Source organism: Ictidomys tridecemlineatus, chromosome 2 (genome assembly GCF_052094955.1).
Source record: "Ictidomys tridecemlineatus isolate mIctTri1 chromosome 2, mIctTri1.hap1, whole genome shotgun sequence".
Lineage (NCBI taxonomy): Eukaryota > Metazoa > Chordata > Mammalia > Rodentia > Sciuridae > Ictidomys > Ictidomys tridecemlineatus.
This window is the reverse complement of record NC_135478.1, coordinates 47,981,876-47,997,082: the sequence shown is the minus strand read 5'-3', so window position 1 is coordinate 47,997,082 and position 15,207 is coordinate 47,981,876. Positions and strand designations below refer to the sequence as shown.

The 15,207-nt window shown below is 35.2% G+C and overlaps 1 protein-coding gene and 1 long non-coding RNA gene across 8 annotated transcripts in view; one reads left to right on the top strand and one right to left on the bottom strand.

Annotated features, from left to right (window-relative positions):
- The window catches only part of LOC144375071 (uncharacterized), a 36,639-nt gene extending 22,168 nt beyond the window's left edge, over nt 1-14,471 (top strand). The window contains exon 2 of the long non-coding RNA XR_013434467.1: nt 14,345-14,471. This is a non-coding gene — a long non-coding RNA (uncharacterized LOC144375071). The remainder of the gene's footprint in view (nt 1-14,344) is intronic.
- The window catches only part of Sfmbt1 (Scm like with four mbt domains 1), a 170,683-nt gene that overhangs the window by 57,889 nt on the left and 97,587 nt on the right, over nt 1-15,207 (bottom strand). For all 7 annotated transcript variants that reach the window (XM_005317199.5, XM_078038437.1, XM_078038436.1 and 4 more), the window contains 5 exons: nt 12,769-12,851; nt 7,206-7,332; nt 6,082-6,195; nt 2,558-2,600; nt 656-720 (listed from right to left, as the gene is read on the bottom strand). In XM_005317199.5, coding sequence (XP_005317256.1) covers nt 656-720; nt 2,558-2,600; nt 6,082-6,195; nt 7,206-7,332; nt 12,769-12,851 — 432 coding nt within the window. The remainder of the gene's footprint in view (nt 1-655; nt 721-2,557; nt 2,601-6,081; nt 6,196-7,205; nt 7,333-12,768; nt 12,852-15,207) is intronic.

Below are 15,207 nucleotides of genomic sequence, written 5' to 3'. Positions count from 1 at the left end.
AAAGTTAATGGGTAGAAGAGACAAATGTACAGGTTTTGAACTTGAGAAACAGTTAAGTTCCACTTCTCAGCCTTCCACTCATATGCAATGTGAACTCTCTTAAGCTCTGGTTTCCTTTCTAGAGCACCTGAATACCCAATCTGTGCTAGAATATACATAATCATGATGCTAAGCATTACACAGCCAGGACAGGAGTAGTCAAGAATAGTTCCAGAAAGACCCTGGACAAAATATAAACTTCTAGCAAGGATCCTTATATCCCTTATCAGGCATTGCCTCTGATACAATCAAATAAGCCAGTGCTTTATTCTTTAACTGTAAAATTTACATATAAAGAGTTAACCACCTCTCAAGCAAAGCTTAAGAAAGAGCAATGCCTGGATAGCCTGAGGTTCTTTATCCCAAGTTGGGAATGGTAACATCAACCCCCAGAGTCTTTGGCACCCAACTGGTAATCAGTGAAGAACACCTATAATTAGAAATGGGTAGAAATATCTGCCTACAGGTGATTATAAAACTAAATACATCTTAGACAGTTATAACTCCAGGGTCTCAATTAGGAGGCTCCTTTATGAAGCCACATTCTATAAATCAAATGTAAGATACAGTCCATGAAAAGAAATTAAAGGTCCTCTTCAATAAATGCTTATCATACCTGAGTCTGTGGAGTTTGACTCCTGACTCTTCAGACCCTCGTGGATAGTCCTGGAGGATGGTACTCTAGGTTAGGAAAACACAGTAAATAGTGAAATCAACCTTAAGATCAGCTAAGCATGAGGGTTAGTTTCCTTCAAATTTAAGACAGCAAATGTGGCAGTCAGCATAAAGTCCTTCTTTCATCACAATTTTATTTAACAACAGCAATTGCTTTTCAAATTGTGTGCAAGATTTAATGAGTCAACAGTCTGTGTTGTAAAACTGCTTATTCAGATGAATTTTACTTTCATTCATGTTTTCAAGAAATTATGAAATTTCTTGTGGGATTCCTAAACCACAAGTAAACTATTAATTTTTTAGCAGTCACAGAACAGAAATATTTCTTAAGTCAATTTCAAAATTTTTTAAAAATTATTTTATTAGAGAAAAAACACAGAAACTCATTCTGTATGTAGCAATCCCTAAAACAGGCTAATTTACCTTTTTAGAATGATTCCTGGCTAAAGCTGTGGACTGGTCTTAACAACTAAGCTGAGGAAAAATCCAAAGCCAGTACTGTCACTGTTATCTTACTTCTGTATCTGAAATTCTTCCCACTTCTATTGTCAGTTGTTTTTTTTTGGGGGGGGGGGCGAGACTGGAGGTTGAACCACTTTAACATTGACTATATCCCCATCCCTTTCTATTTTTTATTTTGCTAAGATGCTAAGGCTGGCCTCAGCATCCCAAGACATCCTAAAACTGGAATTGTGCCAGTTTTATTAACCATACAGACACAAAGGCAGTTATAAATAAATTATAAATTAGATAGCTAATAGAATTTTCTATAGAAGACATTGTATCCCTCCTGCCAAATTCCTATGTCAAAGTCTTAATCCTTACTATATTTGGAGGTCAGGCTTTTGGGATTAATTAAAATTAAATGAGGTCTTAAGAGTAGAGCCATAATCTGATAGTATTGGTGGCCTTATAAGAAGAGGTGGGAGAGAGAGTAAGGGAATATAAATGAATGAATTTCTTCACCAAATGAGGACACCACCAGATGGTAGATATCAGCAAGCCAGGAAGAGGAACCAAATTGGCTGGCACACTGATCCTGGACTTTCCAACTTCCAAAAACAGGAGAAAACAAATTTCTGAGGTTTAAGTCATTCAGTCTGTGGCACTGTGTTTGAGAAACTTAAGCAGACTAATAGAGAATGCAAAATCTGTTGTTTAAAAACATAAATATAAACACAGAAAACTTTGCACTTTTAAGATTTGAAGCCACCACCAAATAATTGCTTCTCAAAAGCTGTATGTAAAGATGCTACAAAGAGTTTCCTGGTAGGCACAAAGCCACTCTTCCAAGTATGTCATTTTTTTTTTTTTTTTTAAGAGTTGTTGTCTTCTACTTCAAGTCACTGTGACAGCCAGCCACAGGTGGCACACGCCTATAATCCCAGTGGCTTGGGAGGCTGAGGCAGGAGGATGGTGAATTCAAAGCCAGCCTCAGCAATAGTGAGGCCCTAAGCTACTCAGTGAGACTCTGTCTCAAAATAAAATATAAATATAAAAAAGGGGCTGGGGATGTGGCTCAATGGTTAAGCATCCCTGGGTTCAATCCCCAATAACAACAACAACAAAAAAAGACACTATAACAAATAATTTCCTGACTACAATTTTTACTTTTCCTTCACAAATACTAGAATGGGGACTGTTATTTCTTTTCTTTTATTCAAATACAAAATATATATATACTATAAGCAGAAGTATAAAAACTATTTAATTTTTATAGAAACTATCCAATTAAAAGACTATGTTTCCATCCAAGAAACAAATATGAGATGACATACTTTTAGTTATTTCTGTATTCTAAATTTCAAACTTAACTATTCAGACATTCTATTACATTACTTACTGTTTTTCTGGTTGAACCACTGCAATTTTCCTCTGTTTATGTACTATAAGAAAGGGGGTAGAGAGTCAAGAAAAATAAGACAAAAGAAAGTTATATATGTGTTGTTTATATTAACATATTTAAAATGGTAGCTACCTGCTACTTTATATAAGTTCTTATGTATCTAAATATCTAAATAAGGCACATTATTTTGGGTAGGAGTCTTTATACAGGAGCAAAAATTGATATTTTCAAGGGTCCCTGGGTTAATCAATTCCTAGGAATATTTTCCAAGCAAAACTAGATATTCATGAGAAACTGGTTTGACAAAAGTACAAATCAGACCATTCAATGGGGGAAGGCATAGTTTTTAAAATATGGTGCCGGGAAAAGTGAATTCTCTTATCTTACATTGTATATAAAACTGAACTTAAAATTGATCAATGATTTAAATGTAAGAGATAAAGCTATAAAACTCAATAAAAAAATGAAAAAAACTTCATGACTTGGTATTTGTCAATTATTTCTTAAATATGACACCAAAATTAGAGGCAATAAAAGTACAAAACACTAAAATTTGACTAAATTTTGTGCATAAAAGAGAATAAAATCTTATGCACGTCAAGAAAGTGAAAAAGAAACCCATGGAAAATATTTCCAAGTCATGTATCTAATAAAGGATTAATATCTCTAACATGCAAAGAGCTCTGACAACTCAATGAAGGATAAATAACCCAATTTAAAAATAGGTGAAGGACTTGAGTAGATATTTTTCCAGAGACAATATACTAATGTCCAATAAGCATATAAGAAGAGCTCAACATCACTAATCATTAGAGAAATGCAAATCAAAACCATAATTTCACACCCACTAAGATGGCTATCAAAAAATGCACAAAGGAGTTGGGCATGGTGGAGCACGCCTGAAATCCCAGCAGCTCAGAAGGCTGAAGCAAAAGGGTCATGAGTTCAAAATCAGTCTCAGCAATTTAGTGAGGCCCTAAGCAACTCAGCAAGACCCTGACTCTAAATAAAATATAAAAAGGCTGGGGATGTGGCTCAGTGGTTAAGCACCCCTGGGTTCAACTCCTAGCACCAAAATAAAAAAAGAAAAGAAGCACTGGGAAGATGTGCAGCAACTGGACCTCATGTGTTGCTGGTAGAGATATAAAATGCAGCAGCTGCTTTGGAAAACCGTTTGGCATTTCCTCAAATCGTGAAAACATAGAGTTACCATATGACTCACCATTTCCACTCATCAGAATGTACCCAAGAGAAATGAAGACACAAATCTTTACATAAAACTTGTACACTGAAGTTCATAGCAGCATTGTTCATAATAGTAAAAAATGGAAACAACCCAAATGTTCATCAACTGAGGAATGGATAAACAAAATGTGGCATATCCATACAATGGAATATTATTCAGTTATATAAAGGAATAAAGTACTAACAGACACTAATTCACATGGGTGAATTCTGAATACATGCTAAGGAGATAGTCACAAAAGAGCACATATTATATGATTCTATTAATAGTAAATGTTCAACATAAGTAAATCAATGGAGACAGAAAGTAGATTAGTGGTTCTCTGGGAAGGGGTTGGAATGGGATTTCTTTTGGAGATGAAAAATATGTTCTCAAATCAACTATGAAGGTAATAGCACAACTCTGTGAATATACTAAAACCAAGGAATTATAAACTTCAAAAGAGCAAATTTCATGGTATACTAATTATATCTCAAAACTGTTTTTAAAAGAGGGGAGGATAGGGGGCTGAGGTTGTGGCTCAGCGGTAGTGTGCTTGCCTTACACATGCAAGACCCTGGGTTCAATCCTAAGCACCACATAAAAATAAATAAGTGAAATAAAGGTATTGTGTCTAACTACAACTAAAAAATAAAGATTTTTTAACAAGGAGAGAAGGGAGATAGAATATTACATCTAAGATTAGGTTACACTGTAATCTCAGTTAACTGAGGGGGCTGAAGTAGAAGGATTGCAAGTTCAAGGCCAGCCTCAGCAACTCAGCAAGAACTTGTCTCAAAATAAAAAATAAAAAGAATTGGGAGGTGGCTGGGATTGTGGCTCAGTGGTAGAGTGCAAGACTTGTGCGTGTGAAGCACTGGGTTCAATCCCTAGCACCACATAAAAATAAATAAAGGTATTGTGTTCATCTACAACTAAAAAAAATTTAAAAGGGGGGGCGGGCTGGTGTTGTGGCTCAGCAGTACAGTACTCGCCTAGCACATGAGAAGCCCCAGGTTCGATCCTCAGCACCACATAAAAATAAATAAAAATAAAGGTATTGTGTCCAAATACAACTAAAAAAATAAATACATAAAAAGAGAACTGGGGATGTAGCTCCATGGTAAAGCATCCCTGGGTTCAATCCCCAGTTATCCTCCTGCCCGCCAAAAAAAAAATCAAGATTAAGTTGCAAAAAGACTCTAGCTTTCATCTTATTCTTCTTATTATTCTTCTTCTCTTGCTTTTTCTCACTACCTCACTCTGATGGAATCGAGTTACCTTGCCATTAACTGCCCTATGGAAAGATCCATGTGCCAAAGAACTAAGGGAAGCCTCCAGTCAATAGCCAGCAAAGAGCTGAGGCTCTCAATCCAATAGCCCACGGAAATTACTTTTTGTTATTATGGTCTGAATATCCTGCAAATTCATACTGACACATAATCACCAACATGTTGGCATTAGGAAGGGGGGCGGTCTTTAAAAGTAATTAGATCAGGGGCTGGTCAGCAGAGTGCTTGCCTCACATGCACAAGGCCCTGGGTTCAATATCCAGCACCACCAAAAAAAGTAATTAGATCATGCCGGGCACAGTGGCCCATGCCTGTAATCCCAGCAGCTCGGGAGGCTGAGGCAGAAGGATCGGGGGTTCAAAGCCAGCCTCAGAAAAAGTGAGACGCTAAGCAACTCAGTGAGACCCTGTCCTTAAATAAAATATAAAATAGAGTTTGGGATGTGACTCAGTGGTTGAGTGCCCCTGAGTCCAATTCCTGGTATCCTCTCCCCACAAAAAAAGAGGCCACAGGGAATTAGTAGTCTTCTTTAGCATGTGAGGACACAGCAAGAAGGTGTTATCTATCCAGGAAACAGGCCCTCACCAGATACTGAATCCATTGATACACTGTTCTTGAATTTCCCAGCCTCTGATGATGTGTTATTTATAAATTTCTCAGTCTATGATATTTTTTTATAGCAGCCAGAATGGACAACAACATTTGCCAATAATCATCTGAGTAAACTTGGGAGCAGATTCTTCCCACATTAAGACTTAAGATATCTCTGGCCCTTCCTGAAACCTTCAATGAAGCTTTGGAGAAATATACATCCAAGAGAACCCACCTAAGTTACACCCAGATGCCCAACCCACAGATACTATAAGATAATGTTTGTTGCAATAAAAAATTTCCTAGTAGAAATAGATAACCAGTTTTTCTCTAAAATGTCTCTATTCATCCTAATAGGTAAAAGTCATACAACAGATCACTTAACAATCAACCCTCTTGCTCAGAAAAGATACCTCGTGCCCGGCGAGGAGTGCTGAGGGGGTGGCCATTGGTCTCACACCAGCCCAAAGGAAATATATCCATGGATTCCACACTCACAATACATTCAGGTATAGGCTTCTTAGAACCTGTTTAGATTAAACAAAGTAATTTTGTTTAGATCATTAAATAGCCTACTTCATAAACTACTCTCTAAACACCATTCTACTGTTACAGAAACAAACACAAGTCTCTCGAGCAAGGATATTTTTCATAGTTTACCTTTTTCATGTATGATAAAATTATGGAAAAAAGTGAACTGTGCCCTATATGTATAAGTTTTATGGACCAAAATGGATAATGAATATACAAGGTGGCCTTAGTGAAGAAACAACAAATAAGCAACTAGAACTACCACTGGTATCATTCACATAGCTAACAATCCCCCCCCCTCCACCCAATTCCTTGAAATAATTAGAAACCAAAAGGGAAAGTGACAATTCTACTCATGAGAACATTAGTTCAGGTACTCTGGGAATAAGCCAGAAAGTAAAACAGTAAATTCCAATCAGGAAATTATTTGGCAAGTTGCTCAGCAAGTTGCATGAAAGTCTACATTTAATACTGTCCTTAATGCCTGCATTAGATGCCAATTCCATAAATCACAAATAGTAGGTACCTTCTCAAAATATGACTATTTGGCAATAGGATAAAGAAAATGAAACCCAAGCCACACACAGTAACTACAGCACTGAGCACTCACACAGCCTTATAACCACAAACCTCCCCCATCACTGAATACTACACTGAATAAAATACATAATTTCTATTTCATATGCCTTTTGATACTGTTTGGGGCAACCAAAATATTCTCTCTTCAATAAACTCTGTTTGCTGTTCATGCTCATTTATTTTATTCACATCAAAATATATACTATTTGACTTAACCTTCAAGAAAACAGGGACTTCATAACAAAGGTTTTATGCACATTCATTGCCTAAAAATTGAAAACTAAGGACAGGAAAATAAACTTTTAGCTCAGAGTGGTGCAATTCAAATAGAAGTCTCTAAATAAGGTCACTATTTAACTAGTCCAATAAGTGAAACAAGCCACACTACCAAAATAAATAGGAAGAGCAAAGGAGTGCTGGCACTTACCCTCCAGCTGGAGCCACAGGTAGGAGCCTCTCACAGCAGTAATGGTGGCAATGCATACTTCTTCAGGAAGAAGAGGGTTTACTGCCTCAAGCTTCATGTTCTCCTTAAACTCATGCTCAGAAATTAACTATAAAAGGAATGAATCAAATTCACTTACTAGATTAAAGCTCAATATTAATTTCTTTTTCTTTTTTATTGTTTTTTAAAGATTCAAAGGGAAAATATCTTCCTTTCTTGGGTGTTATAGGCAGTGAGGTCTTTAGGTCAGAGACTTGTGCATATTGCAGCATAGATAATGACCCTGTTCAAATGATACAGCCTCTTTTTGACTCCATTTCCTCATTTGTCAGATGACTTTGAAAACGCTTCTCTCTCACTGGATTATTAGAAAGATCAATGAAATAAGACCTGGTGTCTCAAACCAAGTGATTCTCAACTGTTCATTCACTTCCCCTCCCTCAGAGGGCTCTACTATACTAAAAACTTCTTGGTTCATATTTGTATGTATACCAAAAAAGTAAGTCAATTTAATTTAAAAAAAAACTTACAAATAAGGGGGAAGAGTCATTTAAAACAGGTTTTAAAAATTTGCAGCTTCTGGGTCAAAATGGATAACTAAACATCTGCATTTGATTATTCTCCTTTCTGATAAGTCACTAAAAGTTTTTTTTTTTTAAGATACAAACCTATCAAAATGGATATAAGATTAAATTTTTTCATTATTAGAAGTCTCAATTTTATAATTAAATGATATTTAGTGTTTTGATAAATTCTAAAAAAATATTTAGTGTCTTGATAAATTCTAAAAAATTCTTTTTGAAGCACATGTATTTTTGATATAAAATTTTTTAAAAATTCAGAAAAAATATATGCACACATTTTTTCATTTCAGAAACTAAAGGTAAAATATATATTTATAAAGCAGAAATCGCTTCGATAATCAGCTACAAACCTTTTCTGGATAGGATAAGGCAGTATTTTCAGTGTAATGTTCAAACTACACTTATAATTTAACATCTGTTGCAAAAAGTGATTTCTAGAAGGACCCATTAAGTTTATTTTGTGGTATATACATCATTTTACCTAAGCCACTTAGCCACAGTAGACTTTTTTATCCTGCTAGTTGCAAAGGGATCCTGGGCATGACTCATGAATTGGGATTTGAGATATCATGCTATTATTGCAGTTTCCCAGAGTAAACCTTAAATTTAGGACTTAGCAATCAACTTACTTTTTATTAAAAGTGACAAAAATAAATTGGTGAATGCAGTGCTTTCTTTTATGTTGGTTATGCATTTTAAGTTTTTCTTTTTATTATTAAAGCTTTATAGTGTATATAGCAGTTGGATCCATCTTGACAATCTCATACATCATGGAATTCAGTTTCAGTTCATGAGCCTCCCCTTTTTCCTCCTTCCTTCCCCTATTCTCCTTCCTTTACTAGACTAGATTTCCTTACAATTGTCGATTTATTTATATCTGATTGGTTCTTTTTACTTATGCATAAGGTGAAATTTCCTGCAGTATGTTTATATATACACATAACATGATTTTTAAAGAATTCATTCTGTAGGCCTCCTCTTACCTGTTCTTCCACTTTGCCTCTCCTTTTTCTATATTCCCACTCTTCCCTTTATTATATCCTACCCTACCCTTCCCCTTTCCTTTATTTTATTTAACATCCACATATGAGAGAAAACAGTTGACCTTTTGAGTTTTTAAGTTTAGCTCATTTCACTTGACTTGATATTCTCCATTTCCATCCATTTGCCAGCAAATGCCACAATTTCATTCTTTTTATGGCTGAGTAGAACTACATTGTATATATACAATAATCTCGCCTCAATCCATTCATCTATTGATGGGCATCTGGACTGATTCCACAATTTAGCTATTGTGAATTGTGCTGCTATAAACATTAAGGTGGCTGTAACACTACAGTATGCCAACTTGAGATCTTTGGGAAAATACCAAGGAGTGGGACAGCTGGTCATATTGTGGTACCATCCCTAGTTTTTTGAGGAATCTCCATACTTCTCTCCAGAGTGGTTGTAGTAGCCTGTAGTCCCATCAACATACAAGTGTACCATTTTCTCCACAAACCTTGCTAATATTTATTATTGTTTCCTGATCATTGCCATTCTGATGGGGTAAGATGAAATCTTAGTGTAATTTAGATTTGCATTTTCCTGATTGCTAGAGATACTAAATATTTTTTCATGTAGTTGTTGGCCATCTTTGTTCCTTCTTTTGAGAAGTTTCTGTTTACTTCTTTTGCCCATTTGACTGGGTTGTTTTTTGGTATTAAGCTTTTTGAATTCTTTATATATTCTGGATATTAATACCTTATTGGAGGCATAGTTGGGTCAAGATTTTCTCCCATTCTGTAGGCTCCCTCTTCATGCTCTTAATTGTTTCCATTGCTGTGCAGAAGCTTTTTAGTTTGAAAGCATCTCACTTATTGATTCTTGGCTTTATTTCTTATGCTTTGGAGGTCTTGTTAAGAAAGTCAGTACCAGCACTTAAATGATGGAGGGTTTACTCTATTTTCTTCTAGCAGTTGCAAAGATTCTGGTCTAATTTTGAAGTCTTCAATCCATTTCAATTTGAGTCTTTTGCAGGGTGGAAGGTGTTTACTTTCATTTTTCTACATGTAGCTATCCAGTTTTCCCAGCACAATATTAAAAAGAGTTGTTTTTTTTTAAATCTAAAATATATTTTTGGCACCTGTGTCAAATATCAAATGGCTTTAAATATGTAAATTTATCTACATACAAATTTATCTATGTATATTTTCTAGAATAATATAATTTCAGATCAGATACTGTGATGGCTCCTGCTTCACTTTTCTTGTGTGGTATTGCTTTGGCTATTCTGGGTATCTTATTCTTCCAACCAAATTTAAAAATTGTTTTTTCTAATTCTGTGAAGAATGTCATTAGTATTTTTAAAGCCATCATTATTTGGCTTTTATTTATTTATTTTTTGTTCTTTTTAGTTATATACGACAGAAGAATCCATTCTGATATAATTATACAAGTATGGAATATATCTTATTCTAGTTAGAGTCCCATTCTTTTCATATATGTACATGGGAAAAACTGATTTTTTCCACTGTCTTTCTGTCATTGGTATTTTGATGGGGATTTCATTGAATCTGTATATTGCTTTTGGTAGTATGGCTTTTTGACAATATTAATTCTGCCTATCCAAGGAATATATCTTTCCATCTTCTAAGGTCTTTCTTCAGTGTTCTATAATTTTCATTGTGGAGCTCTTTAATCTCCTTGATTAGATTAATTTCCAAGTTTCTTTTTTTTTAGATTATTGTGAATGGGAGGGTTTTATTGATTTCTTCCTCAGGTGATGGGAGCACAGGGAGAAAGCTATTGGCTTATGGGTGTTGATCTTGGATCCTTCTACTTTGCTGAACTCATTTATAAGCTCTAGAAGTCTTCTGGTAGAGTCTTTTGGGTCTTCTAGATATACGATCATGTCATCAGCAGATAATTTGACTTATTTGTATCCCTTTGATTTCCTTTTCTTGACTGATCGATCTGCCTAATGTTTCGAGGACTATACTGAATAGAAGTGGTAAGAATTAGACAGCTTTGTCTTATTCCTGATTTTAGAATAAATGCTTTTAGTTTTTCTCAATTTGGTATGATGCTGTCTTTGGTTTATCATAAACAGCCTTTATGATGTTGAGGCAAGTTCCTTCAATCCTTAGCTTCTCTAGCATTATTAACATTAATGGGTACAGAATTTTATCAAAGGCCTTTTCTTTATCTATTGAGAGATTATGTGATTCTTGTCCTTAATTTTATTTAAGTGGTGATTTACATTTATTGATTTGCATATGTTGAACCAACCTTGCATCTCTGAAATGAAACCCCTCTAATCATGGCATATTATCTTTTTGATTGTTGAAACATTTTATAAACTAAAATTTAGAATAGGATCTATTATCTAAGCATATATGAAAGATAAATTTAAATTGTCCATTAAAAAAAAAAGAACTAGAATAAAACAAGTACTAGGCAACTGCAGGTGGAAAAGAAACAGTCAAAACAAGAAGGATTTGCTGATAACACCTGGAGCTCTTCTACTCTACCCTATCCAACCCCCAGGACAACTGTCTCTTTCCCTCCATATAAAAGTTGGATTTAGCCTCTGTATACAGAAAACATAGACCAGTGGGCAGGAGGATACAAGAAATTATTAAGGGCAAGTATATAGTGGGTAATGAATGGGTAATGAATACACAGGGTGTACCACTGAATTGTGTTATAGCATATCAGTGAAAGGTGAATCTAAATTGGCAACAAAGAAAACTAAGAACTGATAGAACCAGGTACTGGGTAACTGGAGGTTAACTGGCCCAGTCTAGCCTATACTAATCAGGCAGGGGATTGAAAAAGACTTCTTATGAATAATATGAGAAGCCCAAGAAGACACAAAGGTAAGGATCTGAGTTTCCCCAACAAATGGTCAGCCAGATCACATCCTGAAGGAAACTTCAAGGTTGACAATTTCCACCAACACAATCAGCTTTTTCTTTTACTCTTCCATTCTTAACTATAAGCATTTAAGAATTACCAGATATATAAGAACATGAAAGTTAGAAATCAAAACAGACAAAACAAGCAACTTGGAAAAAGCAGAGATTAGCGTCAACTTGCCATCAAGTGGTGGGGGATTAACATCCTCTGAGAGAAGAAAAACTACTGCATCCTTAAAACAAGAATGGTATACTAGAGAAATGCAGATTAAAACTACACTGAGATTCCATCTTACTCCAGAATGCCAATCATCAAGAATACAAGTAACAATAAATGCTGGCAAGGATGTGGAGAAAAAGGTACACTCATACATTGCTGATGGGACTACAAATTGGTGCAACCACTCTGAAAAGCAATATGGAGATTCCTCAGAAAACTCAGAATGGAACTCCCATTTGGCCCAGTTATTCCACTCCTCAGGATATACCTAAAGGTAATATAAAATGGCTAAATGCTCATTTACTATAATATAGAGTCAATAAATGGGTCTAAAAATCAATGCCTAAAAGATGGCACATAATGTTTTGAAAATGAAAAAGCCTTAATACCAGAATTATATTGTGAAGAACAGAAAGCAATCACTTCTGAGAAGGGAGGATGTGGAAAGGGATAGGAAAGGGACTATTATTCTATGTTCTAAGCTTTCTACTGCTCTTTGGTTTTTTAAACATGTGTATTATTTGAAAAGAAGTATTTTTAAATAAGCTTAACAATTTTTCTACATGCCATATTTCAACCTTTTTTTCATATTATTGAACCATCAAATTATAAAATGTCAAATTCACATTTCAGCTACTAAGAAAACATAAAGCTGACAAACTTATAAAACTAATGTAATTAGTACATTTATTAACTTCTCCGGTAAACATATTTGTCTTTGACTATAATCAACAAGGTGGCTAGGGGATTGAATGAGATAATAGTTTGAGAGTAACAGTCATAAAAAGCAAGGGAAACACAGCAGCCCCTGCAGCCTTGAAGCAGTGATCAAGTGGTCTCACCGGAGGAAAGCACCTCTGGGGAGCAGCTTCAGCACCACACTGTTTGAGGTAGTCGGCCCAGTCGAAGTCTTGGCTTGGGTAGCCTACATGGAGACAAAGAGCAATGATTCACATCACGTGTGCTTGCCTAGCTTTACCCCTCAGCCATGTGTCCATCCATAAACTTCCAAGGTTGCTAATCTAAGGATTTTTGATCATCTTAGAGAGCATAAAAAACACTTCATTAATCCAAACCACAATTAATTTTTCAATGCTAGATATCAAACTTAGGGCCTACATAGTTAATTTTATAAAATAAAACAACTCTGTCCAAACTATACAGTGGAATTCTTTGGAATTTTAAATTTCAAATTGGGCATTTATTTATTTTTTAACCTTTTTTTTTTTTTTTTTAAATGTGGTGCTGGGGATCAAACCCAGTGCCTTACACATGCTAGGCAAGTGCTCTACCACTAAGCCACAACCTGGGTCCTGGGCATTTATTTTTAACAATATTTTTTACTAAAATCATTTTATTTGCTGTATCTTTAGGATATTTCTCTATATCTTAAAAGCAATCACTTTTAATGATATTTGAAATTAAGCTGTATTTTATATATTAGTTGACAGCAATTTACCAAAGAATCTAACACAATTATGACCAGACTTGATTTACACATATGAATCTAGTATTATTATCAATTTTATTAGGATGTAAGCTCTGAAGGAAAAGAGATAACAAACAGTACTATTTAATAAGTGAAGTTTTTTTTTTGATAAGGCTATTTCTTTAAAAATGTCTTAGCTAATAATAATACAACGTTCTTAGCACTGTTTTCAGATTCAGGTACAACAGAATTTCAGAATCTCAAAGCTCTCAGAGATGGAGAGAAGATGGTTAATGGACATGGGATACAGCTGATAAGAGAAATAACTTCTGGAGGGGTAACTAGGATTAATGAGAATTGAATATTCCAAACAGCTAGTAGATTTTTAATGTTCCCAACACACACACACACACACACACACACACACACACACACACTCTGAAATGAGATAGACATGCCAATTATCCTCATCTGATCATTGTACACTATTTGTATATATTAAAATGCTACACTGTATCCCATATACATATAATTGCTACATGACAATAAGAAAAGAACACCTTAAAATATCAATGCTCTTATAATCTGAATCATTAATTCATTTCAGAAAAAAGTTGAGCTTAATTCCCTACTTTATTCTACCAATATTCTTGAGAGTATCTCCAATCGAATGACTTGAATCAGCACCATCTGTGTACAAAAAGCTGATAAGGCCTGACTGCTTCACTAAACTTCTCTCTGCCGTCACAGAGCTTAATACCACAAAGGCACAGAGGAGGCTACTCAAGACTATGCCCTCCTTCAGCCCTTTTCCATATAACTGAGAAAGGTACCACACTCTCCCTGTGTCCCTACAATGTTTCTCAACAGTACATTTTCTGCCATTTTCATTTGTTTAATCTACTTTATTTACAAGATAGTTGGCTTGTCTATAACAGTGCTGAAAGCTCCAATATCTTTAATAATTTTTTTTTCCTTTTCACATGTAGGTGCAAGCCCAAGCATTCCTACAAAGCAAGAACATCCTTCTGTAGGTGTTCCATACAACACCCTCCTACCAGACACTCCTACAGTTTGCTCCACTGATGGAGGAGAATCTGAGTATTTCTTCTTGAAGAGACTGAGTTGTGCTCATTTTTGTCTCCCCAGTGATAAGCTCAATATTTGGTTCATAGCAAATATTCCATAAATGTTTACTAGCTGAATGGAAAGCAAAAGGTTTGAGTTTACAGCTTGTTAACACAAAAGAGTACTTCTATAGCTCAGTGTTTCAGCAATCAACATTTAGAAAGTGAAGCCATGCTTACCAAAAGCTTACTAATGAAGTACACATAGACCACTGCTCAAATAATCAGATTCACTGATATAAAAGATCAGATACTCATCTGACATTTTCCAGATACTCCAGGTTTAAAAATATCAAAAACTTCGGTCAAGCTCAACTAAATCAAAATTAAATGCCTTGATTAAAAGGTCAGAGATTATATTTTGAAAGTTGAAAACACTAGGAAAATAAACTTTTATTTTCCTACCTAAAGCCTCTGAGTCCTACTCTTGACCATAACTTCCCACAAGGCCTAGATACCTAAAAATTAATAACCTCCATTATAGTTCTAGCTGTTAAAGCCTCTTCTCACAAGCCACTCTCAAAGTTCAGCATGCATCCAAACCCACCCTTCTGTGAACTCCTAACAGGACACAAGATGGAATGGACTAAGGAGTCAGCACAAAATCTGAACTTGAACCAGACCTTCTGGTTATGCAGATATATGCATCAAATACAAGAAAAGAACACACTTAAGAGATTCTTAGCTTTATAACTTTTAAAATGTAAATATATGGAATCTAGACC